Below are 14,733 nucleotides of genomic sequence, written 5' to 3'. Positions count from 1 at the left end.
TACAATGATATTGAAAAAACGTTGCAAATAGCATCAATTGCAACGATATATTTTCGTTGCAAATAATAAAATAACACGCTAGAAATGGGGTATGAATTCCCATTAAGAATGTTGCTTTTGAGCAATTCCAGCGATTTTAATCCTTGTAAAAGCTCTCAATAGCGTTGCAAATACCCCATATCAAAAGCAACGCTTGCTTTCTTTGTTGCATTTAATAGTTTTTTCAAGGACTAAAATTGTTGCAAAAGATCAAAAAGCACTACAAATATCCTATATTAAAAGCAACGCTTGCTACTTTTGTTGCATTTAACATCTTTTTCAATGACTAAAATCGCTGAAAAAGATCCAAAAAGCGTTATAAATACCCCATATTAGAAGCAGTGCTTCCTTTTTTTGTTGCATTTAATATTTTTTTCAAGGACTAAAAACGCTGCAAAAGGTCAAAAAAATGTTGCAAAAACCCACATAAGAAGCAACACTTACTTCCTTTGTTGTATTTAACATTTTTCCAAGAACTAAAATTGCTGGTATAGAGCAATTGCAACAAGTTTTGAACTATTTCCAATGATTTTTAATCGCTGCAAATACTCAATTACAAAATTAAAAAAAATACTACTGAAACTATAGTATTTTTTTACACTTGTATATAATTTGCTTGACATTTATACATTCATCCAAATCTACTTGCACACTGTTTCAACTAACAATTGTTCAAGAATAAACACTAACTCTTTTTTTCTTTTCTTTTTATCTAAAACTTCTCTATCTCTTATGAAAAAACCAAAACTAAAGAAGAGAGGAGGCTTCATTTCTACATTAAAGTAAATTTTTTTCATATATTAATAAACATGGATCTTTCTTCATGCATATAACTAGGCCTCACACCACTTTTCTGTCAAGTACGTAATATGTATACATGCAATCTACTAAAGCTTAATATAATAGTTACTTCAAAGTCTTTTGTGCTCGTAAGTTATAATAGAGATATTAGTTCATTGAACCACCATTAAAGACATTAGTTTATTGAACCATAATAAAGTTTTATTTTTATACTTCAATCTATCCAAACCAACTTGCCATCAGTATATTCACACACTCATCGATGCCCACAAGCATAGCTTAATAGTATTTTACACTTACAATTAAATAATATAAAATATTTTGTAATTTAATCTATAGTTCAACAACTGCTTTGGAATATGAAAATAGCATCACAACCTTCCTTGAACCAAAACTACTCAAAGCAAAGACTTACAATCTCAGATTTACCAGATTTATAAAAAGAAAGCAAGCAAGCTTTAGTTTGAAGTATTTATGACATTCTGTATGAACTGGTGTCTTGAATTTACTTGCAAGCTTATATTCCATTCAAGTCCTCACCAGGAGGATGTAGGATTGGTATGCAAACACAGCGATCAAGATAAACTGCAATTGATGCAGCAACCAAAATAAGTTTCTTTTTCCACAATTATCTAAAAAAAAAAAAAAATCACTCAACCATATAGTAAACATTTGGTAAATATCTATGTTTTTGGGATCATTAGTTAGATATTTTAAAAGCAACATTCAAGCAACCAAACCCTTAACCAACGTTATTGGCTTATGCAAGCTATCAAAGTAACCTACCAAACAACCAAAAACAGCAGCAATTGATACATTCTCAGACTTAGAAGCCCTGGGACAAGTTTTGAAAAATATCTACGTTAATTTATAACTGAAAAAAGTAAGACTCTTTTAACTGCTATGGGACATGTTTATGACAATATCAAGACTCAAGGCATTACAACCAAAAAAGAGATAAAGTTAGAAACTAGTACCACAACTTTCTATACTAGCAAAACTTAGCACTATCTCAAACATCTAACCCAAAATTGTGAAGATATGGTAAAGCGATTGTACCTAGTAACTTTTCCATAACCACAATAATAAACTGCTTGTTAAACCAGCCCCATTAGCCCAATGCTCCCACGTCCATACACAAGGTCCAGCCTCCTTGATACCTTTACATGCACTGCCCCATTTCCCCAATGCTCCCACCGCCATAGACTAGAACTGATCCAATGCACATGGACATGATATTGGTTTACAAACTGGAAAAATAAAGGACAAAATCCAAACTATTGCAGCCTCCAATAAAATCCAAACTTTTGAGGTAGAACTTAAAAGGAATCAATAGAAAGAAAAGAGAGGAGCTGTGTGTTGCTGTTCCTCTCAGTTCCAGCTACTTAGAGCTAGTTTTGGTCTGAGATTTTAAGGTCCTTTGGCATTCCTAATGTCACATATTGAGGTTGAGTTAAAGAGATGAGATAAAGGCAAACTAAGGGGCTAGAACTTAAGAGGAATCAGAGCTAAAGTCATGTCAATTTTCTGTACTAGCTTGATAAGCCAATAAGTTAGTTGTATACCTGTTTCAAAACCCCCCTCCTTCAACTATAATCCCAACTACACAAGTATTGAACTAGCATTTTGAAAAATTAGAGATAAGCATGATTTATGAGTAGGCATAGCATAAACACAAGAGGAGATAATTCTTGATAAACTATAAAATTCTAATGAAATCCTTAGTTGTTTACTTAGTTATTAGCTTGAGTAGACTGTTTCAAAATACATACTGAGACAGAATACTAGTTTAACACATAAAAATGGAGGCCTAAACATAATTGAATACAAGTTTCAAATAGAGAAAGAAATATTGTTAAAACTATAGCCCATTTCTTTGTAGAAACTGTGACATAAAACTATAGGTTACCGAGAACTCACTTTACATGAAACTTGCATGCATTTTATGAGTATTTGAAATACTAATGATATAAATGTGGTCCTTGGTAAATTGAAAAGAAGCTTACGTGTGTCACTTATATGAGTTTTAAGGTCAGATGGGCACAACCGACAAAAGCAGTTAACAAATAGAAAGTATCAATTTCAAAAAGAAGCTTACGTGTATGACTTATTATTCCAAGCATCCCACAAACTTGGCCCAAGCATATCCATGACCTGGAAACGATAATAAAAAATATAGTTACAGATTCTAAAACCAGAGCTAACAAATTATGAATTCCCTGCTGTGAGATAAAAAGAAGCCTATGAAAGTGAATAACACATATTTTGTATGTGTCATTCACCAATGCAAATAAGAAGCCCAAACCTAAGTCAAGTTCACCTAAGTAAGAAAATATTGGTCAGAACCCATAAAGTTTGAAGCAAAACCAATCAGTTAGAACCAGAAATTACATTACAAAGGAAAACCAAAATAGATTATGCTAGAGGAGGACTTACAGGAGGTGAGGTGATAAGCAAACCCATACTTGGGATTTGGCATTTTAGTAAGCCTCTAGCAATCTTGTTGTTTGTTCTTTTCTCCTTTCACTTTCAATTTTTTGAAAATAATACCATAAAAAGGAAATCATAATTCAGTTAAGAACAATCTAAACAATAAGACTGGAATCGAAAATTCCTAGACTCGTAGCTAAAATACATTACTTTATTGATTCAAGAAATAAAGCATAAGTTATGTAGCGAAACAAATGACTATTTAAGTTTTAAGTAGCAATCATCTGGTATAAATCTATAGACAAATTTTCCAGAAACTAGTTAATTTTAGGGATTATTGTAGTGCATATGTGTATATATGCAAAGAAAGTAATTATATTCTGAGTCTTAATTGATTTTATCCCTTTGTACATTGATCAGTAAGTTCACATTTATCCAAAACCGGATGTTTGCCGTAAAGATATTATCCATAGTTATTCAAATGGGACTTCTGGAAATTAAGGGTAAAAACTTCAAGCTTCATGAGTTTTTTGCTTCCCAAATATGCCATATATAGTTAACAAATTGGTTTTTGATTTATAGCATATATGTTAATTGTTGAATCTTGCATGTTAGTACCACAGGTTCTTAATGGTCAAATTTAACAAGTACCTACAAATTGAGACCCAATCTATGTATAAAGTTGGTAGATTGGATAGAAAACCTTGGAATTGAATTAGTATTCTTAGTTAAAATGCACTGCAAGTCATGTATGAGATTTAGATACACACGAGAAGATAACTTACACTATAACTCCTGTTAAAGCAGGCTGTAAGGAATCCTCTTCCTGCATTAATGACAACCAGACAAATAAACTAAGAATAAAATAAAAGAAGTATGATCAACAGGAAAGAATGAACAAGACAACTACAGGAAAGAGATCAGACTAGTGGTAACTTTTTTAAACGTTTAATGTGAAAACAGATGAGTTCTTGTTATTTGTTAGAGAATGCTCATATAATATTTTAAGTATCCAACTGAATACAAGTGTATCTCTACCTCACCACCAATACATTATAAGATGCCCACATTGTAGTGCTAGTTGGGTGCTTTTCATACTACATACAACCATATATATAAACACATGCTTCCTTAGAACCTTTAATCCTTAGATCAAAATTTGACAGCTGACAAAAGCAGCAACACTGAGCCATTTGAGCTAGTTACCTCTGGTAAAAGGAAAACTTTCATGCAGCAGCTTCATATACTTACTACAGTCTATATTCCCATTAGGCATATAAACAGAATCCAAGAAAACCAAGGGATTGGCCAATAACATTCAAGTGGAAGAGAACATGACAGAAGCTCACATGAGAAAATAAGATTGAAAATGACAATGATGAGAGGATCGCATAAAAATAAGGTTTATTAGAAGTTATTGCTCATATACTTATCAAAAAAAATGAAGTAGAAGTTTATGCTCACCAAATCAAACGGAAGCTCGCCAAATAGTAACCAGCCAAGCCTAATAGTAAGAAGATCATATAATAGAATTGGGTGTGTATGTGTCATTTACCAAAACCAGAAAAAAGAAAACATACCTCCATTTCCATTTAGACACAAATTAAATATAGCTTCAAGGTCACTGCAGCCAGTTGCAATATCAACAACTCTCTAAATATATTTCAACGTGTAAGCAATAAACATCAAATATCTGGAAAGCTTCTATTCAACCACATTCAAAAAGAGTTCAGAAATTAGAAAAAATAACAGAAAATGAAGAAGATATAAATCATTAGTGACTTATGAGAGAGAGACTAAAAATAGAAATAAAGGCATACCTGTATATGAGTTTTCTGGAAAGTCACAACACCAACAGATTAATAGAACAAAAAACCTGAAAAGTGAAGAGCATGAAGTCATTCAAACAGGGGAAAGCCTTATTGTAGGTGAAGAATGCATGAAAACCTACTTTCCATAGTAGTTGTAACACATCAGCATCAATCTAATTTATTGATCTCAAAGTATAACTTCATTGAAGTAAACTACAACTTTAGAATAAAACCTCTTTTTCATAAAATTATGGAAAAATGTGTATTGTTAACACTAGAAGTTTATCAATAACTGTTCAAACCAAAACTTCTGTGCAAATTTACAAACAATTTACTTAGATATTTATTTAGGTCTCCACTGCTTTCAAACTACACTTTTATGATCAAGGTAGAGATAATTATCCATAAGACTTGCAGCCACCAATCTTATATATATATATAGATTAAGCAAAAACACAAAGCATTACTTGACTAAAAAATCAGGATTTCCAAACTTATATCAAAAGATATGTAGAGGATTAAAAACTATTATTTATATATGGTGCACAATATTATACACAACTCAAATTAAATCATATAAAGGAAAGGATAGAAAGGCTTCGTAAAAAAGAGAAGTGAATTGCAAGTAACTTTAGTTGTCTGGAAGATCAAATGGAAGATAGAAATGAAAATGGCCTGATTTCAACTAAAACAAAATGCATATTGGAAATTTCCTACACAAGAGTTTTACAGCCAATAACCTAGTTGTATACTTAGGTTATTAAGTTGAGGAAAAGGTTAAAAATAAATACACACAATTAAAACTAGATTCAAATATAGGAAGAAGTAGAGTTAAAAGTCTTTTACCTCTATACGATGTCCATGTCGTGCTCAAGTACTATGATGCATGATCTTTGTACTTTTTGTTAAGTTCTCTTAACATGAAAAAAAAAAAAAAAAAAAAAAAAAATTCGTACAAACTTAAACATGTATTCACATACACTGCCAATATACAATCTTTTTTGCCCAAATACAAGGTCCAAAATTTGATGCAGTGCCGTGGTTTTTATCAGAAAACATGTAGAAATCTGACCCATAAATAGACAATCAAATGCAAGCAAACAGGACAAAAGTAAGCTACAAATCACGTCCAACAATAGAATGAGAAAAAATAAATAATGTGACCTGCTTAATTTCTTTATGCAACTAATTGAACATGATATAGATAAATATTGAGTAATAATACCGGGGGACATCTACAAATCCCAGACTCAGCTTCAAACACCTTGATCAAGTGTACATGGCAACATCGGTGGTTACTAGACCTATGTGATTACAATAATCTACAACCTAAAGAATATATATGCGACCCCTTGTATCTTTTCTTAACTTAACTGCAATTCATGAACAGGTCTATGTACACAGTGCATGTCTCATGTAATGGGTCAATCAATGATAATTAAAGGCCTTAGTTATGCTTCTTGAAAGTCATTGCCCCCCCCCCCCCCCCCCCCCTCTCTTTCTCCTTTGTTATTTTCCTCCTCCATATCTAATACACCAATCATTTGGCCCATGTTGCTTGGATCAATAACTAAAAAAATTACTGATCCAAGCAACTTTCAATGATCACTTTGTTTGAGCCATTTCCATTACCATAAAAGGGAATACAATTTCCATCTTAACACACTGTAATCTTTAATTAAACCAAATCCGAAACAAAAAAGAACAAAGAAATCAACTAATGATTTCTCTTTTTTCTTCATAAAAAAAAGATAATATATAAATCAACTAATGATTTATATTCTTAAAAGTTATAGAAAATAAACCTGTTCATCCAGCTGTGAGATTTATCCACAACGTACTTGCTCAAACTTATCAAATTAGTAGACTAGTTATGTTGCAAATCACCTATTCCTCTAGATTTTTGTGTTCAGCTTCATTATTTTTGTTGCAATTTTAATGAAGCAGCAATCAAGAACCCAAGTTCACAATATTTTAACTCAAGATATTAATTCATGAAGCAAGTGAAATTTTCAACATCATTTATATTGGTTTTTAGATTGAGCTATGGCTATATATAAATATATACTATAAAAACTAAAAAACAAAAAAAAAAAATTTGTTTACTTATGCAGCAAAAAAAATGGTTTCTGGAAAGCTTCCTTACGTATAACTTAAAAGAAATGCTCTTATAGATGGAGCCTTGTGACATAATTACAAGAACTTGCCACAAAATGTGTTCTTCTTTCCCACTAAAATAATGATCTTGAAGGAAAGAAATCTAATTTAACTGCTCATTCATTCATTAAAGTTTTAAACCAGCCACATATATATAGTAACAATTAAATTCTGAGGGCCACATCAAGTTAAATATTCATGCTATGCCTAAAGTAGGAGAAGTATATTAAAGAGAAAACCTTCATCAAGAGTTGAGTCAAGGTATGTACACACTCCTATTTGAGATTTACAACATAGACACCAGATTTAACATCTTCTCTAATCTGGGAGAAGAAGGCAACAAAAAAACAAAGAAGACAAGGTTTATGGGAGCAAAAAAACTTAAAAAAATTATACATGAAGATAAAAGGATATAAAATTCCTTTGACCGAAAGAATCAAAATTAGAAAAGAAACAACAAAAACTGAAAAATATATGTCCATATGCAAATACAGAATTATTGAATCCAGCCAAACAATTTTCAACAAAGGGTGCTCCTACAAGCTTGAACATATCTTGCTGAAAATAAAATAGAATTATTTAGCACCAACAGCAGATTAAAAGGTGATTAAAGTTGTGGGCTGATAAGGTCAAAACAGAGAAGGTAGAGACTGTATGTGCGTGAGCAAACCAGAACAGGGAGGGTGAGATCAAAGAGTGTGAGGGTTGAGAAAAAGCTTACCATCCTGAAGAGAACTACTGGAGATGACACTATACGGATTCAATCAACGAATATGAATGAGAGGGTTCTAGGGTTCAAATCGCACAAAAACAAAAAACAGTGAAATAGGGTTCAATGTGATCACAAAAAGGGTAGATTTTAGAAGAGTGTGAGAGAGAATGGCTCACCGATAGGAGGTGCTCGACGGCGAGAGTCCATGCTCAGCTAAGGTGTTGTCGCATAGAAATGAAAAATAGGAAAAATATGTAAGAACAAAAATCTGAGGGAAATGTGAAGTTGCAGTAAGGACGAAAATGGAGAAGACGAATTTGAAAAGAAAGGGGAATCGGGATATGTGAGTATTGTACAAGGAAAAATCGTGTAGCAATGTTTTTTGAGTGGGTTTTGCTTAATGTGCAGGCCGAGAGAAAATAGAGAAGAAGAAGTTGGGGAAGAAGGTAAACTGGGATTTGGGAGTGTACGGGAGAAAATCGATGGCGGGGTGGGAATGGGGGGAATTTAAATTTCGTGCGTGATGGCGTCTAAAATCGCAATAACAGCAAAAATTTTCGTTGCAACAAGTTTTACCTTTTTTTGCAACGCTTTGTTCGTCACAATTTGTGTGTAAAACCGCTATAAAAACAAAGTTTTCTATTGCAGCGAATATTTCCATTGTAAAAAGTAAATAAATCGCTGCAAAAATTTGATTTCGAAAATTGATATAAAAAGTTTGCAACAATATGAAAATTGTTGCAATTAAAGGCTTTTTGCAACGAATTTATTTTCAACAAACATAAAATCGCTGCAAAAACCATATTTCTTGTAGTGACTACTTGTTAGAAAAATTCCAGAAAGTGTTCCTTATAATATATATATATATATAATAGAACAGAATGATAGAACAGAATGTTGTATACATGATGGAGATGATGCATGTATGGTACTTACTACGTACTTCGATCGATCGGTTCATGACGATATTCGCTAAATTAGCCACTGGGTTGAGGCTAATGTCATTTATATAGTATTATTTACATGAATAATGTACTTACAGGAATAGAATGCTGCTAGTACGTAGTACTTACGCACGTACGTGTTTGATGATAAATTTAAGCACATTTCACATATATTAATTACGTAGTTGGCCGGTGACCAATGCATATCACGATGTCATATGATCAGAAACAGTACCATAGAAATTAATTTGCATGCGTGCTTATTGCATTAATATGAGTGAAATTAAGTTCGATCTGTTGATATTAATTATAAGGGCTAACTAATTGACCTTCATAATTAGAAAATTGATATATATACAAAAAGATTACACAAAAAAAAAATTTATAAATTGACATAATTTCATATGATTCATTAAATCTATTTTATAATTATTAGCTAGGCATGATATTAACCAAGCTAGCTAACTATATCTATGTACTTGTAAATTATGAAGGCCGGCTGATTGGATGAAAAAGACGCATGCAAGCTGCATGCATAGGATGATCATGATCAGCATTAATATTGCATAACATTTTAAGTTTGTATACACGACAGGCCATGCAGCAAGTATATATATATATATATATATATATATATATATATATATATATATATATATATATATATATCAGCATATATGCATGCATATTGATGATCAAGACGATCGAGGCCATATATATTGCGTTTTACAGGCATCATGTTATCAGAGCCGCCCACAAACCGGCGGGCATGCATGAGAAATATATTCCCAACCCGCCCACGCTCAAGCAGTAGTAGTAATTATTTGATCGAGACTTGTGATATATATACAAGAGAAATTCTATTTACATTCTCTACTTAGAGATTGCATATGCATTCTGATCTTATGGGAGAGTTAATAATTAATTTTTAAGCGTGAGTAAGACCCTGACTTGCACCTTCTTTAAAAAAGAAAATTCCACAGCATGCATTAATTATGCCTAACAAATTAAAGAATCCTCAATGCATACTTAAAAAAAAAAAAAAAAAAAGATTTGAGTGAAGGAAAATACAATTGAGCAGGGTAATTGGATTATATATATCTTTATATATAAAAAGTGTGAGTGGAGGAGTTGGGCTTGCGGTTTATGGGGGAGAGTCAAGGCCATTGGATGAAGTCAAGGAAGCTTCTTAAGAAGAAAGAGATCATGCCTTTGAGGCTGCACTGGAGTTCCAAAGCAAGCTAGACTCTGGAAGTCCATCTTTCGTCAAATCAATGGTCCGGTCTCATGTTTATAGTTGTTTTTGGTTGGTATGTGGCGATTGAGGCAATTTATGGTCTTCTTATCTTAATTATGTTTTATCTAATATTTATATCCAACATATGCAAGGAAAGGTTCGATGTAGCTTATGAAGCTGATTTCTTAATAGTTAAATGGATAAGTAGTTGAATTGTATATTTTGCCTTTATTACTGGGGCCTTTTTTCAAAGTTCTGTGAGGATCATCTTCCAAAACCATTGTTGGATATGGTATTAGTAAATGAAAATGGTGTAGAATTCGAGGCTACATACATTGGCAAAAGATCTGGGCTTAGTGGTGGCTGGAGAGCATTTGCACTGGACCATAAGCTGGATTATGGTGATGCACTGGTATTTGAATTGTTTGAGCCAACGAGATTTAAGGTAGGCCTAAAAATCAGTGAGGTTAATCTTGTAAGAGTGGTGTGCTTGTATTTTACAGTCATTATTGGATTTGAGTGTCTATGTAACTGAACAAAGCATTAATCTGGTAGTAGTATGTCACGCAAATTGAGTCATAGCATATTATTTTAAGCTTTTACCTACTAGGACAAATTCTACCCATTACATAAATCTTCTATGTTGGCTTGCAATAAGAACATATGTACTCATGTATGGGCACATATATTATACAAAAATGCCATTATTGATTGGTGTGCACTCTCATTCTATCCTCTGGTTGTGATAGTCAAGACCATTGCATAATTATTCTTGGGCCGGGTCACTCTTGACATGTGACCTTCTCTCTTTTTATATAAAAATAAAAATAAAAATAAAAAAATAATTTCCATTTGGTCCAAAACACGCCATTTAATATCACGATCATCTTGATGATGCAAACTCAATCATCTTGTTAAAGTATTGATCGTAGTAGTTAATTTGTTTGTTAAAGTTCTTTTGTAATATTCTATTAATTGTATTATTTGTATAAAAATTGAAGTAATGTCTTCTAAGCTATATATGTCATCAATTATTTTTACAAATTTTGTAAAAAAGTATATTATTTTTATAAAATAGTTTGATCTAATTAAATAAACGTGCAAGCTTTAACCTAGTTAATAAAAAAATGGCAATCGAGGACGATTGAAGTCGATGGACGTTACACATGATGTGGGAAGGTTAATATAATAAGAGATGTAGGTGGTAGTACTGGTACCACTGTCATTTGCATGCAGTACAAACACGATTAATGCTAAACCATCAAATTAATAAATTAGTAAAATTGACTCTCTTGACTCTTATTATTTACCGATGCCAAAATCATCCATGGAATTAATGGTCCGTCTTGGATATATGAACATCAGGAGGAGAAACATCTGTGCTATGGGCCAAGATTACAGTTTGGGCCCTAAACCACCTTCGTCGTCATCGAATGAATGCGGGTGCGTACTACTAAAACGACAAATTCAGGAATCAGGGCTAACCCATGTACGTGGCCCATTTGATTGTAAAAGCACACGCTCTCCCTAAAAAGTTAAAACACCCACTTCTGTCAACCTTTGTTTCTTTTCTTTTTTAATTAATTATATGGTAAATGGATATATCATTTATCCGAATATTAATCCGGATACTCTTTTTTTATTTATTCCCTTACTTCAGCGCTAAAGCCGTTCTGCCTCTGAGCTTGAGGTCGAGCTTTCGGCTCTATTTGGGGCGCATGGGTTGTGATGGACGATTATTTTGGGTATATGACTTTTTAAGTTCAACAACTATAAAATCTCTCATTATCTCAAAGTTGCAACTAAAAGATTGAAAACTAACGAGAGATTAGAGAAGAAAGAAGTCAGAGTTAACCATTTTTTTTGTCCTTTTCTTTATGTATACAGAGGAGGGAGCAATTACAGTTCTCTCTGCGACACGGTTTAGTGAGAGCACAAAGCAAACCAACAAACCCGAACTAGAGACAAACAAGGTGTAGGAACTAACACATTAGTTGGTCAATAGCGTACCGTCCAAAAACACAAGAGCTGGACACTCACAAACACTACTAGCAGTACTCCTCTTCCTCTGCATGCGTTCCTATCTCTGTGTTTATGTAAATCAAAGCCACTTAATAAAGTTCAAAGGAAGAGAGAACATAATCAGAGCCAGAGAGCCCCAGCCTCTTTGAGAAGAGGGACCAGAGTGCCATTGATATGGGAGGCCATGACTCTGTCCATTGATCCAACAAGTTTGCCGCCAATGAACACCACGGGGACGGCGGAGGAGCTTCCCAAGAGTCTCGTTAGAGCGGCCTCCATGTCTTTGCCGGTTCTGGGGTCCTGGTCCAGCTCGTGCACAGTTGGGTTCACCCCCATTCCACAGAAGAGGCGCTTTATGGCATGGCACATGCAACAGGTGCTTATGCTGAAGATGACCACAGCGTTCTCTGAGGCCAGCCTCTCTATGCGCTGTAGCGGATCCCCCCCGCTGGCAGTATTACTCCTTGTTGGCATATTATAGGAACTCCAACTAGACTCGGTCTGGTAATTCATTCAGTATTGATAAGATTAGAATAAGAGGAAAATAAAGTAGTAGCTGAGGATCGAAGAATTTGTAAGGTACGTAGGCTAGTAGAAGCAATTAATGCAGAGAATGTGATGATCAAGACAGCAAATGACTGATCAGTGAGCTTGATGATCGGATAATGAGATAAGGATGATTGTTGGAAGCTAGCTAGCTAGGAAGGCTCGGTATTTATAGATCGATGTGCGTTTGAGGAAGTTTAATTTATAAATAATCTTTCGTTTATATTCGAAGGTTAGCCCTGTAAAGGGGAAAAATAAATAAATAAAGATGGCCTGTCGAGTGTTCGTGGGCGTCATCCCATGCAGGCAAAGAGAGGGAAAGGGCTAGAGATCTAGCTTGAGTCTTAAGTTCACAATCAGATCATGATAAGATAGGAATTAGTAAGAATATCGCATAGTGGTAGTATATATTTTTTAATGTAACTGTGGAAGTTAATTAATTTAAGGAGAGAGTCGACAGGAATTACGCACAGGCCAGCCTTTTCAGAAGTGGTTGCTGCTAAATAGACGGCTGCTCCGTCCTTGTTGTCGGCCCTACGTACCTTTGATCAAAAGGATTGAACATGGCCACCACGAATCTTTTTTTTTTTGGCGTGACCTTCACGCCTATTTTCAGCCCCAATATCCTCTTCCCTAATTATTTAGCCTGACTTGAATTTAAATTAAGAAGTTAAGAACAATACTACGTATAGTCACTCTTGTATATTCTCTGTATACTTTATTGATATGATTAGTTGGATTAATTTTTTTTTAATATCCAACTAATCATATCACTGGAGTGCACAAAAGAGTACACAAAAATGACTACACATAGAATTTTTATTAAATTAAACCCCATTAAACCATTAAACGGTAAAAATATATATATATATATATATATATATATATGTATGTATGTATTTAACAAAAGTTTCTTCAATTTTGCCTTATATTTTAAAATTAAAAAAAAAGGGTGATCTCTCGCTTGTTTTGTATGATCTGGCCAGTGGCAAAGATAAAGTCGAATATCGAAGTGATTCCATGCTGCCTTGCACAATATAGGTGCTTGAGGTTGATGAATATTCTCAAAGTTATACAGATAATGTGTATATATATATATATCTACAAGGTTTTCTCTTATATATATATTGGAACGGAACGGTTTCTTTTTCCTACTACGTACAGCAAACAAATCTCTCATATATTGTAGCGTAGAAGGAAGGCCGGAATATTTCTTATATATATAGCAGATAGCTAGTGCATAAGTGTTGACGTGTTACTCATAAATCATAATATTATCCATTAATTATGAGCGTTGTGGACTTCAATTTAGAACAGTTTTACGTACTTACGTATGTCCATCGACCATATATATGACTCATGATCATCAATATCACTTTTGTTTTTTGTTCTTATGATTTGAGTCCATCACTTAAGATCTGATGCCTCATTTATTATATTTTTCATTATCAGTAGATATATATTCTCTCTTTTATTCATAAGGATTCTATCATGTGTATATATATATATAAATGTTGCGAAGAGGATTCGATTGGATTGGCGGTGGGAGGGGGTTGACGATCAAAAGGGAGATCAGAGGGGGATAAAGAATGTAAGGCATAGGAATCTAGCTATAAGCTTATAATTGGCAGGGAAAAAAGTGCTGACTTGGATCGTGCATGATCAAGATGCATACCTCGTGTTTGATCAAATTAATTTGAATATCCGACGTCCCTAGCTAGCTAGCTAGCTAATATAAGATTATTAAATTATAAGGTGATATAATGTTTGGTGGTGAGATGAAGCTAATTATAAATTACGTTGCGGAATTTCCTTGTCAATAATTAAACACTATTAAAGGGATTAATTTTTTCTTAGTACGTACGTACAAGTTACAACAACTCTTTTGATAAAATTTCCTTACTACCGTAAAATACATTAATTATACTGTTTTTCAAGTTATACCATTACTATGGCCGACGTTGAACGTAACGATCGACGGATATTAAGCGCCATGCATGTACGTGCTTTGGGTCGACTGATTTATCATATACA

The 14,733-nt window shown here is 33.5% G+C and overlaps 1 protein-coding gene and 1 long non-coding RNA gene across 14 annotated transcripts; both read right to left on the bottom strand.

Moving 5' to 3' along the window:
• Window positions 1–1,103: 1,103 nt before the first annotated feature.
• LOC122306836 lies at window positions 1,104–8,460 on the bottom strand. 13 transcript variants are annotated; one of them, XR_006241550.1, is made up of 9 exons: window positions 8,127–8,459; window positions 7,960–8,026; window positions 5,928–5,995; window positions 5,091–5,146; window positions 4,851–4,923; window positions 4,056–4,774; window positions 3,277–3,366; window positions 2,939–2,994; window positions 1,104–1,425 (listed from the first exon to the last, which is right to left on the bottom strand). It is a non-coding gene; the product is annotated as an uncharacterized LOC122306836 (long non-coding RNA). The 13 variants fall into 13 exon arrangements; XR_006241547.1 differs by adding an exon at window positions 7,478–7,561 and having other exon boundaries at window positions 4,056–5,146; window positions 8,127–8,460; XR_006241545.1 differs by adding an exon at window positions 1,900–2,052 and having other exon boundaries at window positions 4,056–5,146; window positions 8,127–8,460.
• A 3,515-nt stretch (window positions 8,461–11,975) lies between these two features.
• LOC122307829 (glutaredoxin-C1-like) lies at window positions 11,976–13,040 on the bottom strand. The gene has a single exon (XM_043120932.1). It carries the CDS (start codon window positions 12,664–12,666, stop codon window positions 12,274–12,276), a length of 393 nt encoding a protein of 130 aa, XP_042976866.1. The 5' UTR covers window positions 12,667–13,040; the 3' UTR covers window positions 11,976–12,273.
• Between the last annotated feature and the right edge of the window lie 1,693 nt (window positions 13,041–14,733).

Source organism: Carya illinoinensis, chromosome 4, assembly GCF_018687715.1.
Source record: "Carya illinoinensis cultivar Pawnee chromosome 4, C.illinoinensisPawnee_v1, whole genome shotgun sequence".
Taxonomy (NCBI): Eukaryota; Viridiplantae; Streptophyta; class Magnoliopsida; order Fagales; family Juglandaceae; genus Carya; species Carya illinoinensis.
This window is presented reverse-complemented; position numbering and strand designations above follow the sequence as displayed.